Here is a 15,002-nt window from a genome sequence, read left to right as displayed (position 1 = left end):
TAATTATTGAAGTACATCATTATATATTTATATATATTTATTTATAAATACATACACACACACATATATATCTATAGAAGCAAACAAGAATGTGTGTGTGCTTGTGACTTTTGTGGGAAAATCTAGTCCGATGGCAAAGCCGAGGTTTAGCCTGCAGAAAGTCACAATATTTACCCCCAGGCGGCTCCTCCTATCAGGCATCGTAAGCATTTAGACAGGCGCCTATGTGGAGGAGCTGAACTCATTAACTCTTGCCTAACAGGAAAGCAAAGAAATAAGTCATTTTAAAATGTGCCTATTTCTCAGCTAATATAAATGTTTGAAACATTTGAACAGCCCAAACATTTTTATTTAGGTCAAAGTGAAAGATGTGTGCCATTAGAAAGATTTATTTTTTTGGGGAACAGTGACTTTTAATGCAAGCTTAACAGTGTTAAACTGCCGGGGATCCGCGTCTCCAGCAGTGGTATCATTTCGGTTAGTAACTTCCGCAGGAATACGCCAGCGCCTGAAATGTGGATGATAAATCGATCGAAGGCCTGTGATTTTAGATCGCAAATATGAATGCTCGAGCGAGCTTCTGGTTTTGCTTGGTGAATCAGCCTGCCCGTGAGTGCTCAAGTTGTGAAAAGTATCACAATAGTGAGTAAATAGGGTTCCAAGACCTGTAGAGGGTGAATCCCAATAGGGCTAATAAGTATTACTAATGTATGTAGTAAAATTGCATAATAACGATACTCAGATGAAAGGGGCTCACTTGTGGAGATTGGTGTTATTGGTAAAGAGCAGGTCCTGCATCCAGTGAGTCCATACAGCTATGTGTGCTGAAAGCAAGCTGGGGGCTGAAGTGGTGTATGAGCATGCCTAATAAGGCCGTGCTACCGGCGGCCTGAAATGCTTGCAATGAAACAGACACGCCCCATACAGGTCGGCAGGGATTCCCTAAGACATGACAAGGGCTCCTTATCCGACATACAGGACGCAATCAGCGACCTGCAGGGTTGGATAGGTGATCCGCCCCTTAGGGTGGATCATACAGGGAACCTGAAAGATGGCCAGATGCAAGTTATTGCATATTGGCCGGGGCGCCACTGGAGGTGGGGCTGGGTTCCTGCAAGTCCTTGTTAGGCCTGGGGGGATCCTCGGTATGAGAGAAATGGAAGTAGTGCAGTGCGTTGTGTGGCGTCACATACTTGTGTGACAGATATGTGTGCATAACAATGTGGATGCAGATTCCAAAGTATTATAAGTAAAATGTATATGTGGCATACATAAGTAAAGTCACAGCAGCATATAAGCGGACATAACTATGTCATATCTCGAATACCAATCTGGTAACATTACACATACGTTCTAATAACAAATACATACATTGTATACATCATAAGTGTAGTTAATGCCACTATGTGGGTCTGATATATATTTAAAGTCTAATGTATATATATTTTTTGCAAAAGGACCGCAATCTATTAAATGCTGAGCCTAAACAAACTAAATGATTTGAATGAAAGTTATTATGTGATATACCAATTACATACATCATATTAAAAAGCATTAAGGATATATTTACTGTATATGAAATAGTGACCTGTGTATTGTGTAGCTCCTAGTGTAATTATCCACTTCGTTTCAATCTGGAGGAGTCTTTTATCTGTCTCCCCCTCTTGCATTGGTTGGTAGATATTCTAATCCTGAAAATCCTAGAACATTGGTGTCATAATGGTGACATGTTCCTATGTGGTAACAAATGAGTGTAGTGATTCTTCCCACAATAATGAAATAGATATGTTCATATATCCTCCTTCTAAAGGGACATTTTTTCTTGCCAACATAGAAAGCGCCAGTCACATGAAGCCAAGCAGATGACTCCAGGCCTAGCACAGTCTATGCAGCATTGAGGATTGTGGATTTTTTGTGGATGTTAGCATGATGCACTGTAATACCAGCAGATACTACCATAGTGAAGATCGACGTCGAAGCACTATACAGTAGCATTATGCACATTCTGGGCATTAAAACTATTTCTAAATGCCTCCAGGAAGCATACTCCACAGTCCCCCCACCACAATATATTCATTATATCACTACTCACGTACATCCTGAATAGGAATGTTTTCGCCTTTGACAACAAGACCTACCTACAAACCCAAGGCGTGATGATGGGGACGAAATGTGCCCCATCGTATGCCAACCTATTCCTTGGAGAATGGGAAAACAACTTCTTCTCTAATCCTAAAACTAATATCTATTCAAAATACATCTTTCTTTGGAAACACTATATTGATGATGTTCTATAGTTTTGCACAGGACCCACCAACTTACTTACCACATCCAACCAAACCTAACATTCACTATGCAATCAAGCAACATCCAGTTACCCTTCTTAGATTTTTACATCAGAATGGAAAACAATAACCAAATTACTACCACATTATTCCCGAAAGACACTGCAGGTAATACGGAGATTCAGGACAACAGTGCACACCCCAAAAGTCTCATTCAAAGCATCCCATTCAGCCAATACCTGAGACTCAAAAGGAATTGCACTACCGAGACAGACTTCAAACAGGAAGCCAAATCACTCCAAGAAAGACTCCTACATGGGGGATACTCTAAAAATCTCCTCATAAAAGTATATCACAAAGTTTTGACATACCATAGAAAGGATCTTCTTTTTAAATCACACACTACCCCCAAAACCCCCATACTTACTACACGGATCATTACAAGATACAATAAAAATCACAACTTTATATACAAAACTTTAGCCCAAAACTGGCATATCTTAAAATCAGATCCGATTAGTAAATTTATTGGTAAAAAAACACAAATTACCTACAGAAAATCTAGGTCAATAAAAGACCAATTAATGTCCAGCCATTTCCAACATGACTCTCAAATCCCCCCTCAACACATTACTTCAGGTACATTTAAGTGAGGCCACTGCAATCAGTGCCGCTGAATAAAAGAAAACCCTACTATAACACTACCTAATAGCAACATCCACAAACCTCACTGCCGCATAGACTGCACCAGGCCTGGAGTCATCTATTTGGCTACATGTGACTGGCGCTTTCTATGTTGGCAAGACAAAACGTCCCTCTAGAAGGAGGATATTTGAACATATCCATTCCATTATTGTGGGTTGAGTCACAACACCCATTTGTTACCACGTAGGAACATGTCACCAATATGACACCAATGTTCTAAAATTTTTTCCAATGCAAGAGGGGGAGACTTATATAAAAGACCCATAATTACACTAAGACCTACACAATAGCCAGGCCTTAATGACTGAGCAACAGCAACACATGTCCTTGGTACTTGTACCTACATGTATATGTACATGGGTATGTTCTAAATACCTGTACAACCTCTTCATCCAATATTAACTGTATATAATTTCTTTGGTCCCCCACTAAGGGGCAGTATTTGTCATTACAGGTATTACAGGTACAATATATATACATTAGACTTTACATATATCAGACACACATAGTGGCATTAACTACACTTATGATGTATACAATGTATGTATTTGTTATTAGATCTTATGTGTTATATGTGTTATATGTTAAACAGATTGTTATTTGAGATATGACATAGTCGTGTCCTCTTACATCCTGCTGTGACTTTACTTCTGTATGCCACATATGTTTTGCTTATAATACTTTGGTATCTGCATCCACATTGTTATGCACACATATCTGTCACACAATTATGTGACCCCCACACAACACACCACACTACTTCCATTCCATTTTCCCATTCCGTGGATCCCCTCAGGCTTTTTAAGGGCTTGTGGGAAACCAGCCCCACCTCCAGTGGTGCCCCGGCCGATATGCCATTAACTTGCATCTGGCTGTCCTTCGGGCTTTCCTGTATGATTCACCTTAAGAGGCGGATCACCTATACAACCCTGCAGGACACTGATTGCGTCCTGTACGTCAGATAAGGAGCCCTTGTCATGTCTTAGGGAATCCCTGCTGACGCTTGCAAGGAAACATTTATGCCCTGTGGGCCCCCACTAAACGTTACCATACCTTCTTGAGGGTGTCCTTGATATTTACTGGCACTCTAGGGTATGTATCTGCATCTATAAGGTATGTACCCCTTCATATTCATCCTCACCTTTACCCCAACATTTTTATTATTTTCTTCTATTAGGATAATATTTGGCCTCATTGACCCTTTTAATTTACTCCACCAGCCATACACTCTGGCTGGATTTGTTTCCATGCAGATCCCTAAAATAAGGGTAATATCACTGTCTACTTGTGCAGTAGCAACCTAAAAGTAAGTAGCCATATTGGCATCTTATATTCTACCACTTACTATTTACATATATAGGTTGAATCACATATACATAAATACTTTATACTATCAATATTGTATGTTTCTTGAACTATTCATTGAAATATGTTAATTCAAGGCTGCCTAGCCAACAATCAATATTTCATTTGCTATATTATGCTTTCTCAATATATACCATGGGTATTAAAGTTATTTTGATAATGATTATTTTTTCTGTTTTTCATATTATTCACTGCTAGCCTTCCCTGGGGAAGCTCTCCTGAAGAAGGTGAAACACGTTGGGACTGCATAGGACAAACACAGTTAATAGCTAGAGCAACCCTGTCTAGAAAATATACTCCAGTCGGTTGATGTATAATCCAGACTGGATGATATATGCTATTATGTTGTATATAAATATAATTATGTATGAAATGTATTTATATCAATTCATAATTAATGATATTACCAAAAAACCTGTGAGCTGAAAGAGCTTTTTTTCACCTTCTCCTTTGTACCTATGGTAGAGCAAGAGCCCAAAAATCATCATAATATTTTTTATTTTTGTGCTGTGAATGTAAAAGGTTTTAATCATTACAAGAAAAACAAGTGGGAGTTCCCTGGTTTGGAATCAGCAAGATGACCTGTGCCGCATGGTGCTGATGTTCCCATACCACTGTTCACTCGCTGATATTCCTGTAACCGATTTGAAGGATATACAGTGTTTGAAGTGTAAGCCAGAAGTTAGCAGTTAAAGTGAATATAAAGGAACTGTTTCATCAAACCAGCAGTTCTCCCAAGAAGTGCCCAATGATTTAATATGTGACCTAAGTCTGTCAAAACAAGCATCTGAACTTTTAGCATCCATGCTAAAAGAAAAAAACTGTCTGGGACTGGAAGTTAAAATAACAGTTTATAGGACAAGAGAAGTGACACTCCTACGATATTTCAGTAAAGATGGAGACTTTGTGTACTGTTGTAACATCCCTGGACTACTAGACCATATGGGAGTACCAGAATACCAAGCCTGTCGGCTTTTCATAGACAGTTCCACTCAAAGTTTGAAATCTGTTTTACTGCATAATGGCAACAAAACTTAAAAAAGAATATGAAAATATCAAAATGGTCTTACAAAAGCTTTGCTATCATGAACACCAATGGTCCATATGTGTTGATTTAAAAATAGTGAACTTCCTACTTGGACAGCAAAGTGGATACACAAAATACCCATTCTTCATCTGCTTGTGGGATAGTAGAGCAAAGCAGGATCACTGGAAAAAGGTGACATACCCTCCAAGGGAAAACATGAAAAAAGGTGCAGCGAACATCATTAACGAGCCAATGGTTGACAAAGAAAAAATCATCCTCCCTCCAGTGCACATAAATTTGGGTTTAATTAAGCGATTTGTTAGAGCTCAGTGATTGCTTCAAATACATTTGTAGATTCCTCCCTGGATTGAGTACTGAAAAATTCAAAGCAGGAATGTTTTATGGACATCAGATTCGGAAACTGATAAATGATTCAAATTTCACAAGTTACATAACTGATACTGAAGCTTCTGCCTGGCACAGCTATGTCATGGTTGTCAAGAACTTATTGGGTAACCATAAAGCACCACAATTTGACGAACTGGTACAAAACTTGCTCTTAAACTTAAAAAATTTGGGTGCTACAATGAGCATAAAATTACACTATCTCCAAAAATTTCCAGAAAACCTTGGCGAGGAACAAAGGGAGAGGTTCCACCAAGCCTTGAACATGATTATCCTGATCATCAGCATAAAAAGAAATCATACAAGGATTCAATGATTTCTTTGTGATTAGTTCTGTAAATAAACTGAATATAGAATATATTGACATTAAGTATTACAAAAATTTAATTTTGTATACGTAGACATATCCAGTTTAATTTTGCCTAATTTTCATGTTTCATTAGTTTTCTATGAGGTTATTATTGAAGTCATTATTTCACAAACTAGAGCTAACCTAGCAAAACCAATACCATATGTGGAATCTTTGCATCAAACATAACCTAAAATGACTTTAATCTGTTTGGTAAGAAAATGTTTGATGACTAGTGTAATAGGTGTCCAGTTTTATCATTCTGGTTGCACTCAAGTCAGCACTTCTTAAAAGAGTTTGCTGTCCACACAGACAGCTTCAATATGGAATAAGCAGCTGCTTAGTCACAGATTATCTGTGGAAAGGATAATCCTGTGCTCTTTCCATAACTTTACCAGAGTAGAATTGGAAAGCTTGGCAAATAAATGGGTCTTGACTCCAAAAGACCATGCTTTTCTGACATAGATGCAACAAAATAGGGGTCAAACACCAAGGTGACCCAATTATACCTGCTATTCCAGGAATTCAGACTTGCAGTGGTGAACAGACCTGGCAGACATTATCAAAATGGTAATGCTTTATATACAGGGCTCATTGCTTTTGCCACTTTAATTGCCCCCAGGTTAAGTCAACAGAGAACGTTAAACAGAGCATGCAAATACAGGAGTAGAAGGCGGAGAAAGAGTGTGATGAGAGGCCCGATGAAAGCTACTTTCGTTCGATTCGGATACATACCTGAAAACTTCATTACTGACCGGGCCATATTGTGCTGTTATGTTTGGTCTTTGTTCCTATTTACAGCAAGCATGTTTTTTTTTGTTATTGGGACTATATTCGTAACAAAAGGTGCACTGAGCTTTTGTTCCTGTGGATGTGTGGATGTGTGTATTTTGTTCCTGTGGATGTGCCCCCAGGTTAAGTCAACAGAGAAAGTTATACAGAGCATGCAAATCCAGGAGTATAAGGCGGAGAAAGAGTGTGATGAGAGGCCTGACAAAAGCTACTTTCGTTCGATTCGGATACATACCTGAAAACTTAATTACTGACTGGGCCATATTGTGCTGCTATGTTTGGTCTTTGTTCTTTTTTATAGCAAGCATGTTTTTTTTTTGTTATTGGGACTATATTGGTAACAAAAGGTGCAGTAAGCTTTTGTTCCTGTGGATGTGTATTTTGTTTGCTGTTTTGTAGGCCTTTTGAGCTAAATTAACAATAATGACCTGGGTGTCAGCCTTCAGAAGAGAGAGCTCTGTTTGAGAGAACCTTGATGGTGATTGACCGGGAGATCACATGTAATAGTTAACAGGGGGAAAATGTCCCTTTTGGTTTTATTTGCAAACAGACAGTGATAAATGTCCAGAGACTTTGCAGATAAACAGTCGTGTCAAATGTCCAATTAGTTTGCAGATAAACAGTGGTAGCAAATGTTCCATGACTTTGCAGATAAACAGTGGTGGTAAATGTCCAATGACTTTGCAGATAAACAGTGGCGGTAAATGTCCAATGAATTTGCAGATGAACAGTGGTGATAAATTTATATTAGCTTGCAGACAAACCTCGGATGTCATACACGAATGATCAGATGGACAGCAAAGGTTGCATGAGTAGCGAGGAGCAGGAACCAGGAAACAGGAAGTTTTCAAGATCAATCCGCACTGGAAGGAAATCATGGAGCGTTCATATAGTGCTGAATAGAGCTCGCACTGGGTATGTGCAGAGTAAGGATAAGCACTGTGCATGTGCGAATTGCAGTGCATATTGAGCATGTGCAATAAGGTTCATTTAGACATAGGTTTGTGACAGTGTCCCCTTCTTAAGGGGGGCCTCTGGACGGCCTCTTGACTTGGTTTCTCTGAATGCTGCCGGTGAAAGTCATTCACTAACTGGGTGGCATGTACTGATGTCACAGGTTCCCATGAGCTTTCCTCTAGTGTAAACCCTTTCCATTTGATAAGGTATTGTATGCCTTTACCTCTTCTTCAAGAGTCTAGTATTCTCTCTACCTCAAATTCCTCTTCTCCATCCACAAAAATGGGTAGAGGTTCTGCTGTTTGGATTCTGCCCGGGTTCACCTGTTTTAACAGGGAGACATGAAAAACAGGGTGCACTTTCATGGAGCGTGCAAGGAGTAATTGATATGCCACTGGGTTATTCTTCTTCGTAATAGAAAATGGACCCACGAACTTGGGACCTAACTTCTTGGAGGGGCAATGTAACTGAAGGTGGGCACTAGAGAGCAAGACTTTATCCCCAATCTTGAAATTAGGGTGAGGTCGCCGATGTCTGTCTGCATTCTTCTTGTGCCGTTCTTGTGCCAGTTTTAAGTTCTGCTGAAGTTTCTGATGAACATGCTTCAGTTCTGAAATTAACTCTTGTACTGCCGGAACAGATAGATTAGGTGTTAGGTCAGGAAACATGTTCGGGTCATACCCAAAATTGACGATGAAGGGAGACATCTTAGTAGAGGTGTGCACTAAATTGTTAAGAGCAAATTCAGCTAAAGGTAGAAGACACACCCAATCATATTGAAGAGATGAGCAGTAGCAACGAACGTACTGCTCCAGTACCTGGAGAATGCCACATCAATCTGAAGACTCTTGCACAGTTGAACCCAGATTTTAGCTGTAAATTGTGACCCTCGATCTGACACGATCTGCTGTGGGAAGCCATGAAGACAAAAAATCTCCTTGATGAAAATCCTGGTGAGGTCAGAAGCCGAGGGTATTGGTAGAGGTCTCAGAAGCGCCATGGGTAGCGCTGTTTGACCTTTGCTTCTAGCACAGACATTACATGCTTGGACAAACTCGGTACAATCCTTGTTTAAAGTAGGCCAACAGAACTTGCAGTGTGTTAATTCAATAGTCTTGAGGGTACTGAAGTGTCCAGCCATGGGATGGACATGCATGCTTTCTAGGACAGGGAATGGGGACAAAAGTTTTTTCATAATGTAACAGAAAACCTCCTTCTTGAGTCAAGAGTTCCTCTGTATCAGGCAAAGTGTCTTGAAAGTTTCCTTGATTTGGTTCAGTATTTGTGTCTCTAACAGGAGAAAGTGGCTACCTGGAAGGATCGGTTTTCCACGTTCAGGCAACTCAGCCCTGTAATGAAGAGACAAGGCATCGGGTTTCCCGTTCAATGAGCCTGGTCTGTATGATATGTGAAAACTGAGCTGTGTGAAGGAGAGGAACCAAGAAGCCTGACGAGGCCGAAGACGCTTGGCAGCCCGTAAGTACTCCAGATTCTAATGATCGGTCTATATCACAATTGGGTGAAAAGCCCCCTCTAGGAGATATCTCCACTCCTCCAGGCCTAACCTAATTGCAAGTAGCTCTCTGTCCCCCACATCATAATTGCACTCGGAAGACAATAATTTCTTGGAGAAAAAGGCTAGAGCACGCAGTATTTGCTTCTCACCTTGTCTCTGAGACAAAACGCCATCAACAGCTTGCTTGGATGAATCCACTTCCAACACGTAAGGCAAGTTAGGGTCTGGATGTGCAAACACAGGAGAGGTGGTAAATTATGTCTTCAGATGCTTGAATGCCTGCTGGGTGTTATCGTTCCATTGAAAAGGAATCTCTGGAGCTCCTTGAGAGATGTTGGGACAGGCCAATCAAGGACAGCCGAAACTTACTTTGGTCCATGGCGATGCCTTGACCCGAGATATCCAAGCCTAGGAAGTGTACTTGATCCTTCTCAAATTCTCATTTTTCAATCTTTGCAAAAAGATGATTCTGTCGGAGTCGAGTAAGGACCTCTTTTACTTGTTCCCGATGCTCCTGAAGGGAATTTGAAAGGATCAGAATGTCATCCAGACAGACCACGACATATACGTCCAGTATGTCTTTGAAAATGTAATTAACAAAACTTTAAAAGGTCGCTGGGGCACAACCCTACTGGCACACAACCCTACAGGTCCAGGGGATCTGTGCTTCCTTCTTGCTCACCCTCCTTGCAGTCCCCTGCTGCCAGCATCATCTCTGCATCTGGATCTAACATTCTGCATACTTCCTGTTCCAAGTCAGGTGATTCTCTGTCAGCTGCTCCCTTGCCTCAGAGAACCAGGGTATTCCGCAGACGCAATCCCTCTGCTGTCAAACATTTGAATAACACCTGAGATTATCTCAGCAACATCACTCCCTCTGCTGGTGGGATTGATGTCTGCGGCTCAATTGATCCATGCCCATCACCTGGCATTTCCTTCTTAAGGAAGTGACCTGGCAACAGGAAGTTGCCTGAACAAGGAGTTCCTTTGGCTCTTCTTCCAGGTTCCAGTTGTTTGTTTCTCCTGTTCCAGATTCCTTGTGTACCGACCTTGGCATGTTTCCTGACAACTCCTGTTTGCTGCCTGTCCTGATCTTTTGCCTGTTTCCTGACAACCTTTATTTGCTGCTCGCCCTGATCTTTGGCTCGTTTGACTACTCTTTTGGATTTCCCCCTCTGGCACTACGTTTTGGTTCCTGCTTGTTAGCAGTCACCTGCCTCTGCGGGCACGGGGGCCTCAACCTGGCAGTTGCCCGCAGCGCTACACGCTCACCTCCAGAGGCTCTGGTGAAGACCGGGCAGCTGCTTAAACTCTACGCCCTGTGCACGTATTTACCCACTGAGCTGGTGATACAGAGGGTCCACTATCCTGCCTTGCAGCTACCAGGACAGTAATGCTTCCTGTTTCAAAGACAAGGTGGCCATGACTAAGGATTCTTTGGTCTCCCGGAAACAGTTCTGCTGGCAAAACGTAGAAGAAAAAGAAATGGTACCCTTGTGTACCAGTAGATATCAAGATCATGGATCTGCAGCCAAGATAGTCCAAAATAACTGGAAATATTGGTTAAAGAACAAAGTCAAAGGATAAGTGCTCATGATGCCTCGAAGGGGTATGTACCTCCATTAGAGGGGTGCAGGTGGTAATTGGCCCTGTACGAGAGTGGAACCGTCGACCAATGAAATAGCGATGGGAAGGCTTCTTTCTTGAACTGGGATTCTATGAGCTTGGGCGAATTGTATGTCCATGATACAATGAGCTGCATCAGAATCAATAACTGCGTTGACCTCAGCAAGGCCTCCTGGCCACTGAAGGATTAGAGAGTTGAATATAAACATCTTTCCCACAGTCATTAAAGGAGGGCATATAGGGGTCTGTAAGTGAGACTTACCCACTGGGCGATGTGGGCTGTTCCGGCGAAAGTGTCCCACAGCACAGCAGTATAAACAAATTTTCTCATCTCTACGCCACTGTCTTTCTGTGTCAGAGAGGGGTAGATGAATATTCCCAATTTGCGTAGGTTCCACTCCCTCTGTAGATGGTTTATTAGTGGAGACCGAAGGAACAGCTGGCAGCCGTACTAGACTGAAGGTTTTGACAACGTCCCTTTTCTCAGTCTCTCTCTCTAAGATGATGATCGATCTGGGTCACCAACATGACAAGATCATTTAAAGACTCAGGGATGGGGACATGGGCTAGATCATCCTTGACCCGTTCAGAAAGGCCTTGGACAAATTAGAAGCGGAGTGCTGCTTCATTCCAAGATGGGTCTGCGGAGGCCACCCCAAACTCTGCAATGTAGTCTTCAACAGGATGAGGGCCTTGGCGTAATCTGCACAGGATTAATTCTGCTGAGGCTGCACGACTAGGGTCATCATACACGGCCCCCATAGCATTGAGAAAACCATGCAAGGAGTGGAGAAAGATGTCACCTTTCTCCATCAGACGAAAAGCCCATGCCTGCGGCTCCCCCCTCAGTAATGAGATCACCACTTTGACCCTTATAACATCCGTAGGGTATGTTCGTGGTTGTAAGTCAAAAAGCAACAATTCTTGAAAGATTGGAAGTTCTTTTGTTCTCCTATAAAGTGTATCAGTAAAGGGACCTTGGATTTGCAGTCTGGGGGTGCAGGGCCCACAGACCTCGGGGAAGCGGAGTTTACAGCGGAGGCTACTTTAGAGCTTTGGCTGGCTGTCAGACAATTTTGGAGAGTATCCAGGCGGTTCTTGAGTTGCAAGTACCTCCCATGCAGATTCTGTACTGCTTTGGTAAGGCTGGGCTATTACCTCAAGGGTTTCCCTCCTGAGCTCATAGTGGGCGGATTTATACTGTCAGCCTTCAGAAGAGAGAGCTCTGTTTGAGGTGATGGTGATTTACCGGTAGACCACACACACATGTATTGGTTAACAGGGGTAAATGTCCCTTTTGGTTTTGTTTGCAAACAGGCAGTAATAAATGTCCGAAGACTTTGCAGATAAACAGTGGTGGTAAATGTCCGATGACTTTGCAGATAAACAGTAGTGATAAATGTCCAATGACTTTGCAGATAAACAGTGGTAGCAAATGTCCAATGACTCTGCAGATAAACAGTGGTGGTAAATGTCCAATGACTTTGCAGGCAAACAGTAGTGATTTCTAATGACTTTGCAGACAAACAGTAGTGACCAATGTCCAATGACTTTGCAGACAAACAGTGGTGATAAATGTCCAATGACTTTGCAGATGAACAGTAGTGATAAATGTATAATAGCTTGCAGACAAACCTCGGAGGTCATACTTGGATGATTAGATGGAAAGCAGAGGTTGAATGAGTAGCGAGGAGCAAGAACCAGGAAACAGGAGCAGGAACTGGGACTCAGAAGCAGGAACTGGGACTCAGGAGCAGGAAACAGGAAGTTGTCACAATCAATCCACATTGGAAGGAAAGCATGGAGCCTTCATATAGTGCCCCCTAGTCTCTGATTGGAGTCCGCACTGGGCATGTGCAGAGTAAGGATACTCATTGAGCATGTGCTCAGTGCGGTGCAAACTTAGCATGTGCAATAAGGTTCATTTAGACATAAGTTTGTGACATTGAGTTTCTGCTAAGCACTACAACCTTGCATGTCATGGCAATTCAGATACTTTCTTTTAGAACTTGTCATACCAGTATAAGATGACTATTTGATTTGTTGCCTCTGCCTATTGCACTTTTTATTATTGTTTATATGTTGCTAATTTTGCTTGGTTCAAAGCAACAGAGTAATAAATACACATATTAATGCTCTCAGAACATCATAACTACACATAGATGTAATAAAATATATTCTCAATCAAATACACAGATTTTGTGAAAATTATGAAGTCAATCTCACCTTCTCCATGTCCTTTTTACATTTTACATGTTCTTCTGTGAGCTTTCTCTGTCTCTCTAGAGATAATTCTGGGTTGATTTTTCCTTGATCTTTATCTCTGACACTTGCTAAATGTTCCTTTTTGCATGCTTTATGGTAAACTGACTTTGCCTTTTCAAGCTGCAGAAATTTCACAAAACAAACTATTGATAAGCAGCATACAAGGGTCACAAATATAATCAGGTAACACAGGTCAGTGGTCTGCTGCTACAACACAGAGCCCAAACTAACTAAACTTAGAGGACCATAGCACACCCAAAGTTTTGCCAAGATTGTATATGTAAATAAAGATTCTTGGGTCAAAATGGCTCATGTGCATAAGTAGAATTATATACACCCAGGGTACTGTTCTTGTGAGAAAAGGTAATCAGCTAGGTAGGACTCCTTGTTTTTTTTCTGCCTTACTTAATGAAATGTTGCATACTCTCAAACTGATAGTTTGTTTAAAAAAAATATTGGCACTTTGATAACTTTGGATTAGATTTCATTCCTACTATTGCGTCCAGTTAGGTATATATTATTAGCAGTGCAGGTTTTTCTATTTCCTACTGTGTGATACAGGAAAGAAATGGTAGGAAAAAATAAGGGTAATGCATGCCCCTGTGAATTTCTACTCTGATACTCTGCAATCTCTCAAATTATTGCAAAGTTATTGAAGGTAGTAGCATAGTGTGAAGTGTAAGGCCAAATTTAGAGGGTATTAAAGGTGTTTTTTGGTGATGTTGTTGCTTTTGCGCCAAACATACCTTTTGAATTGTGGCCAAAAAGTTCAACCATGGTTTCCTCAGAGCATAACATATTTTCCCACATACTTTTGGGTCACTTAATGAATTTTTTATATTTTAAACTGGACCTGTATGTTTTTCTTTACCTGGGGCTTTAGTCAAGGTGAAGGGAAATTAAAAACCGTTCCAAATACTAGTCACATTTAGTCCAAAACCTTAAGGCATCTGCTAGAAAACTGAGGCGGAATTTCACCTGAATACATTTAAAATGTTTTGGAATAGCCCAGCCAAAGGCCAGATCTAAATCCAATTAAAAAATATGTTGGGTGATCTGAAGAGGGTTGTGCAAAACGGATGCCCTCACAAACTAACAAATTTGCAGCACTTTTGCAAAAAAAGAGTAGGCAAATATTGTCTTAAGTCAAGATGTGCCATACTGATGGACTCCTACTCAAGAACACTGAAGGCTGTAAATAAATCAAAAGGTGTTTTAACAAAGTATTAGTTTAAGGGTCTGCACACTTATGCCACCAGCTTATACGTTTTTTTTTATTTATTATATTTTTCCCCTAACAGATTGGGAAAAAATAGAGATGTGAAAAGGTAAGAAAAATTTTTTAAATAGAAAAAACTTGGCATTTTAACAGGGGAGTACAGGAGCCACATGTTATATAAAAGTTTATAAAATTGATTTCAATATGAAAGGTATATCATTGGAGGACTTGGTTATGATTGTATAATGTCTTATGTTTTTTTATAATATTAAAACAGCGGAACATGTATGAACAAGAGAGTTCAAGAAAGCAGGACAATCATATGGCAACAATTAGTTATGTGGTTAAAAATTTTACAAATCTTTATTTATTACAATGGATTAAAATCAAATTAAAGTATCAAATTAAAATCAGGACAAATTGTACACATACAAAAGTTTGTTAATTAAAATCTTACATATAAACAAATTTCACTAGAGGGGAAAGAATTT

At 40.6% G+C, this 15,002-nt stretch overlaps 1 protein-coding gene across 7 annotated transcripts in view; it reads right to left on the bottom strand.

The window, feature by feature from the left end:
* The window catches only part of LOC140340634 (protein kinase C and casein kinase substrate in neurons protein 1-like), a 285,664-nt gene that overhangs the window by 202,827 nt on the left and 67,835 nt on the right, over window positions 1–15,002 (bottom strand). For 6 of the 7 annotated variants that reach the window (XM_072425940.1, XM_072425943.1, XM_072425941.1 and 3 more), the window contains one exon: window positions 13,254–13,412. The exons of the other annotated variant lie outside the window; for it this stretch is intronic. In XM_072425940.1, the coding sequence (XP_072282041.1) occupies window positions 13,254–13,412 (159 nt within the window). The remainder of the gene's footprint in view (window positions 1–13,253; window positions 13,413–15,002) is intronic. 7 annotated transcript variants of the gene reach the window in all.

Source organism: Pyxicephalus adspersus, chromosome 11 (assembly GCF_032062135.1).
Source record: "Pyxicephalus adspersus chromosome 11, UCB_Pads_2.0, whole genome shotgun sequence".
Taxonomy (NCBI): Eukaryota; Metazoa; Chordata; class Amphibia; order Anura; family Pyxicephalidae; genus Pyxicephalus; species Pyxicephalus adspersus.
The sequence above is the reverse complement of the archived record's forward strand: the minus strand, read 5'-3'. Positions and strand labels throughout refer to the sequence as shown.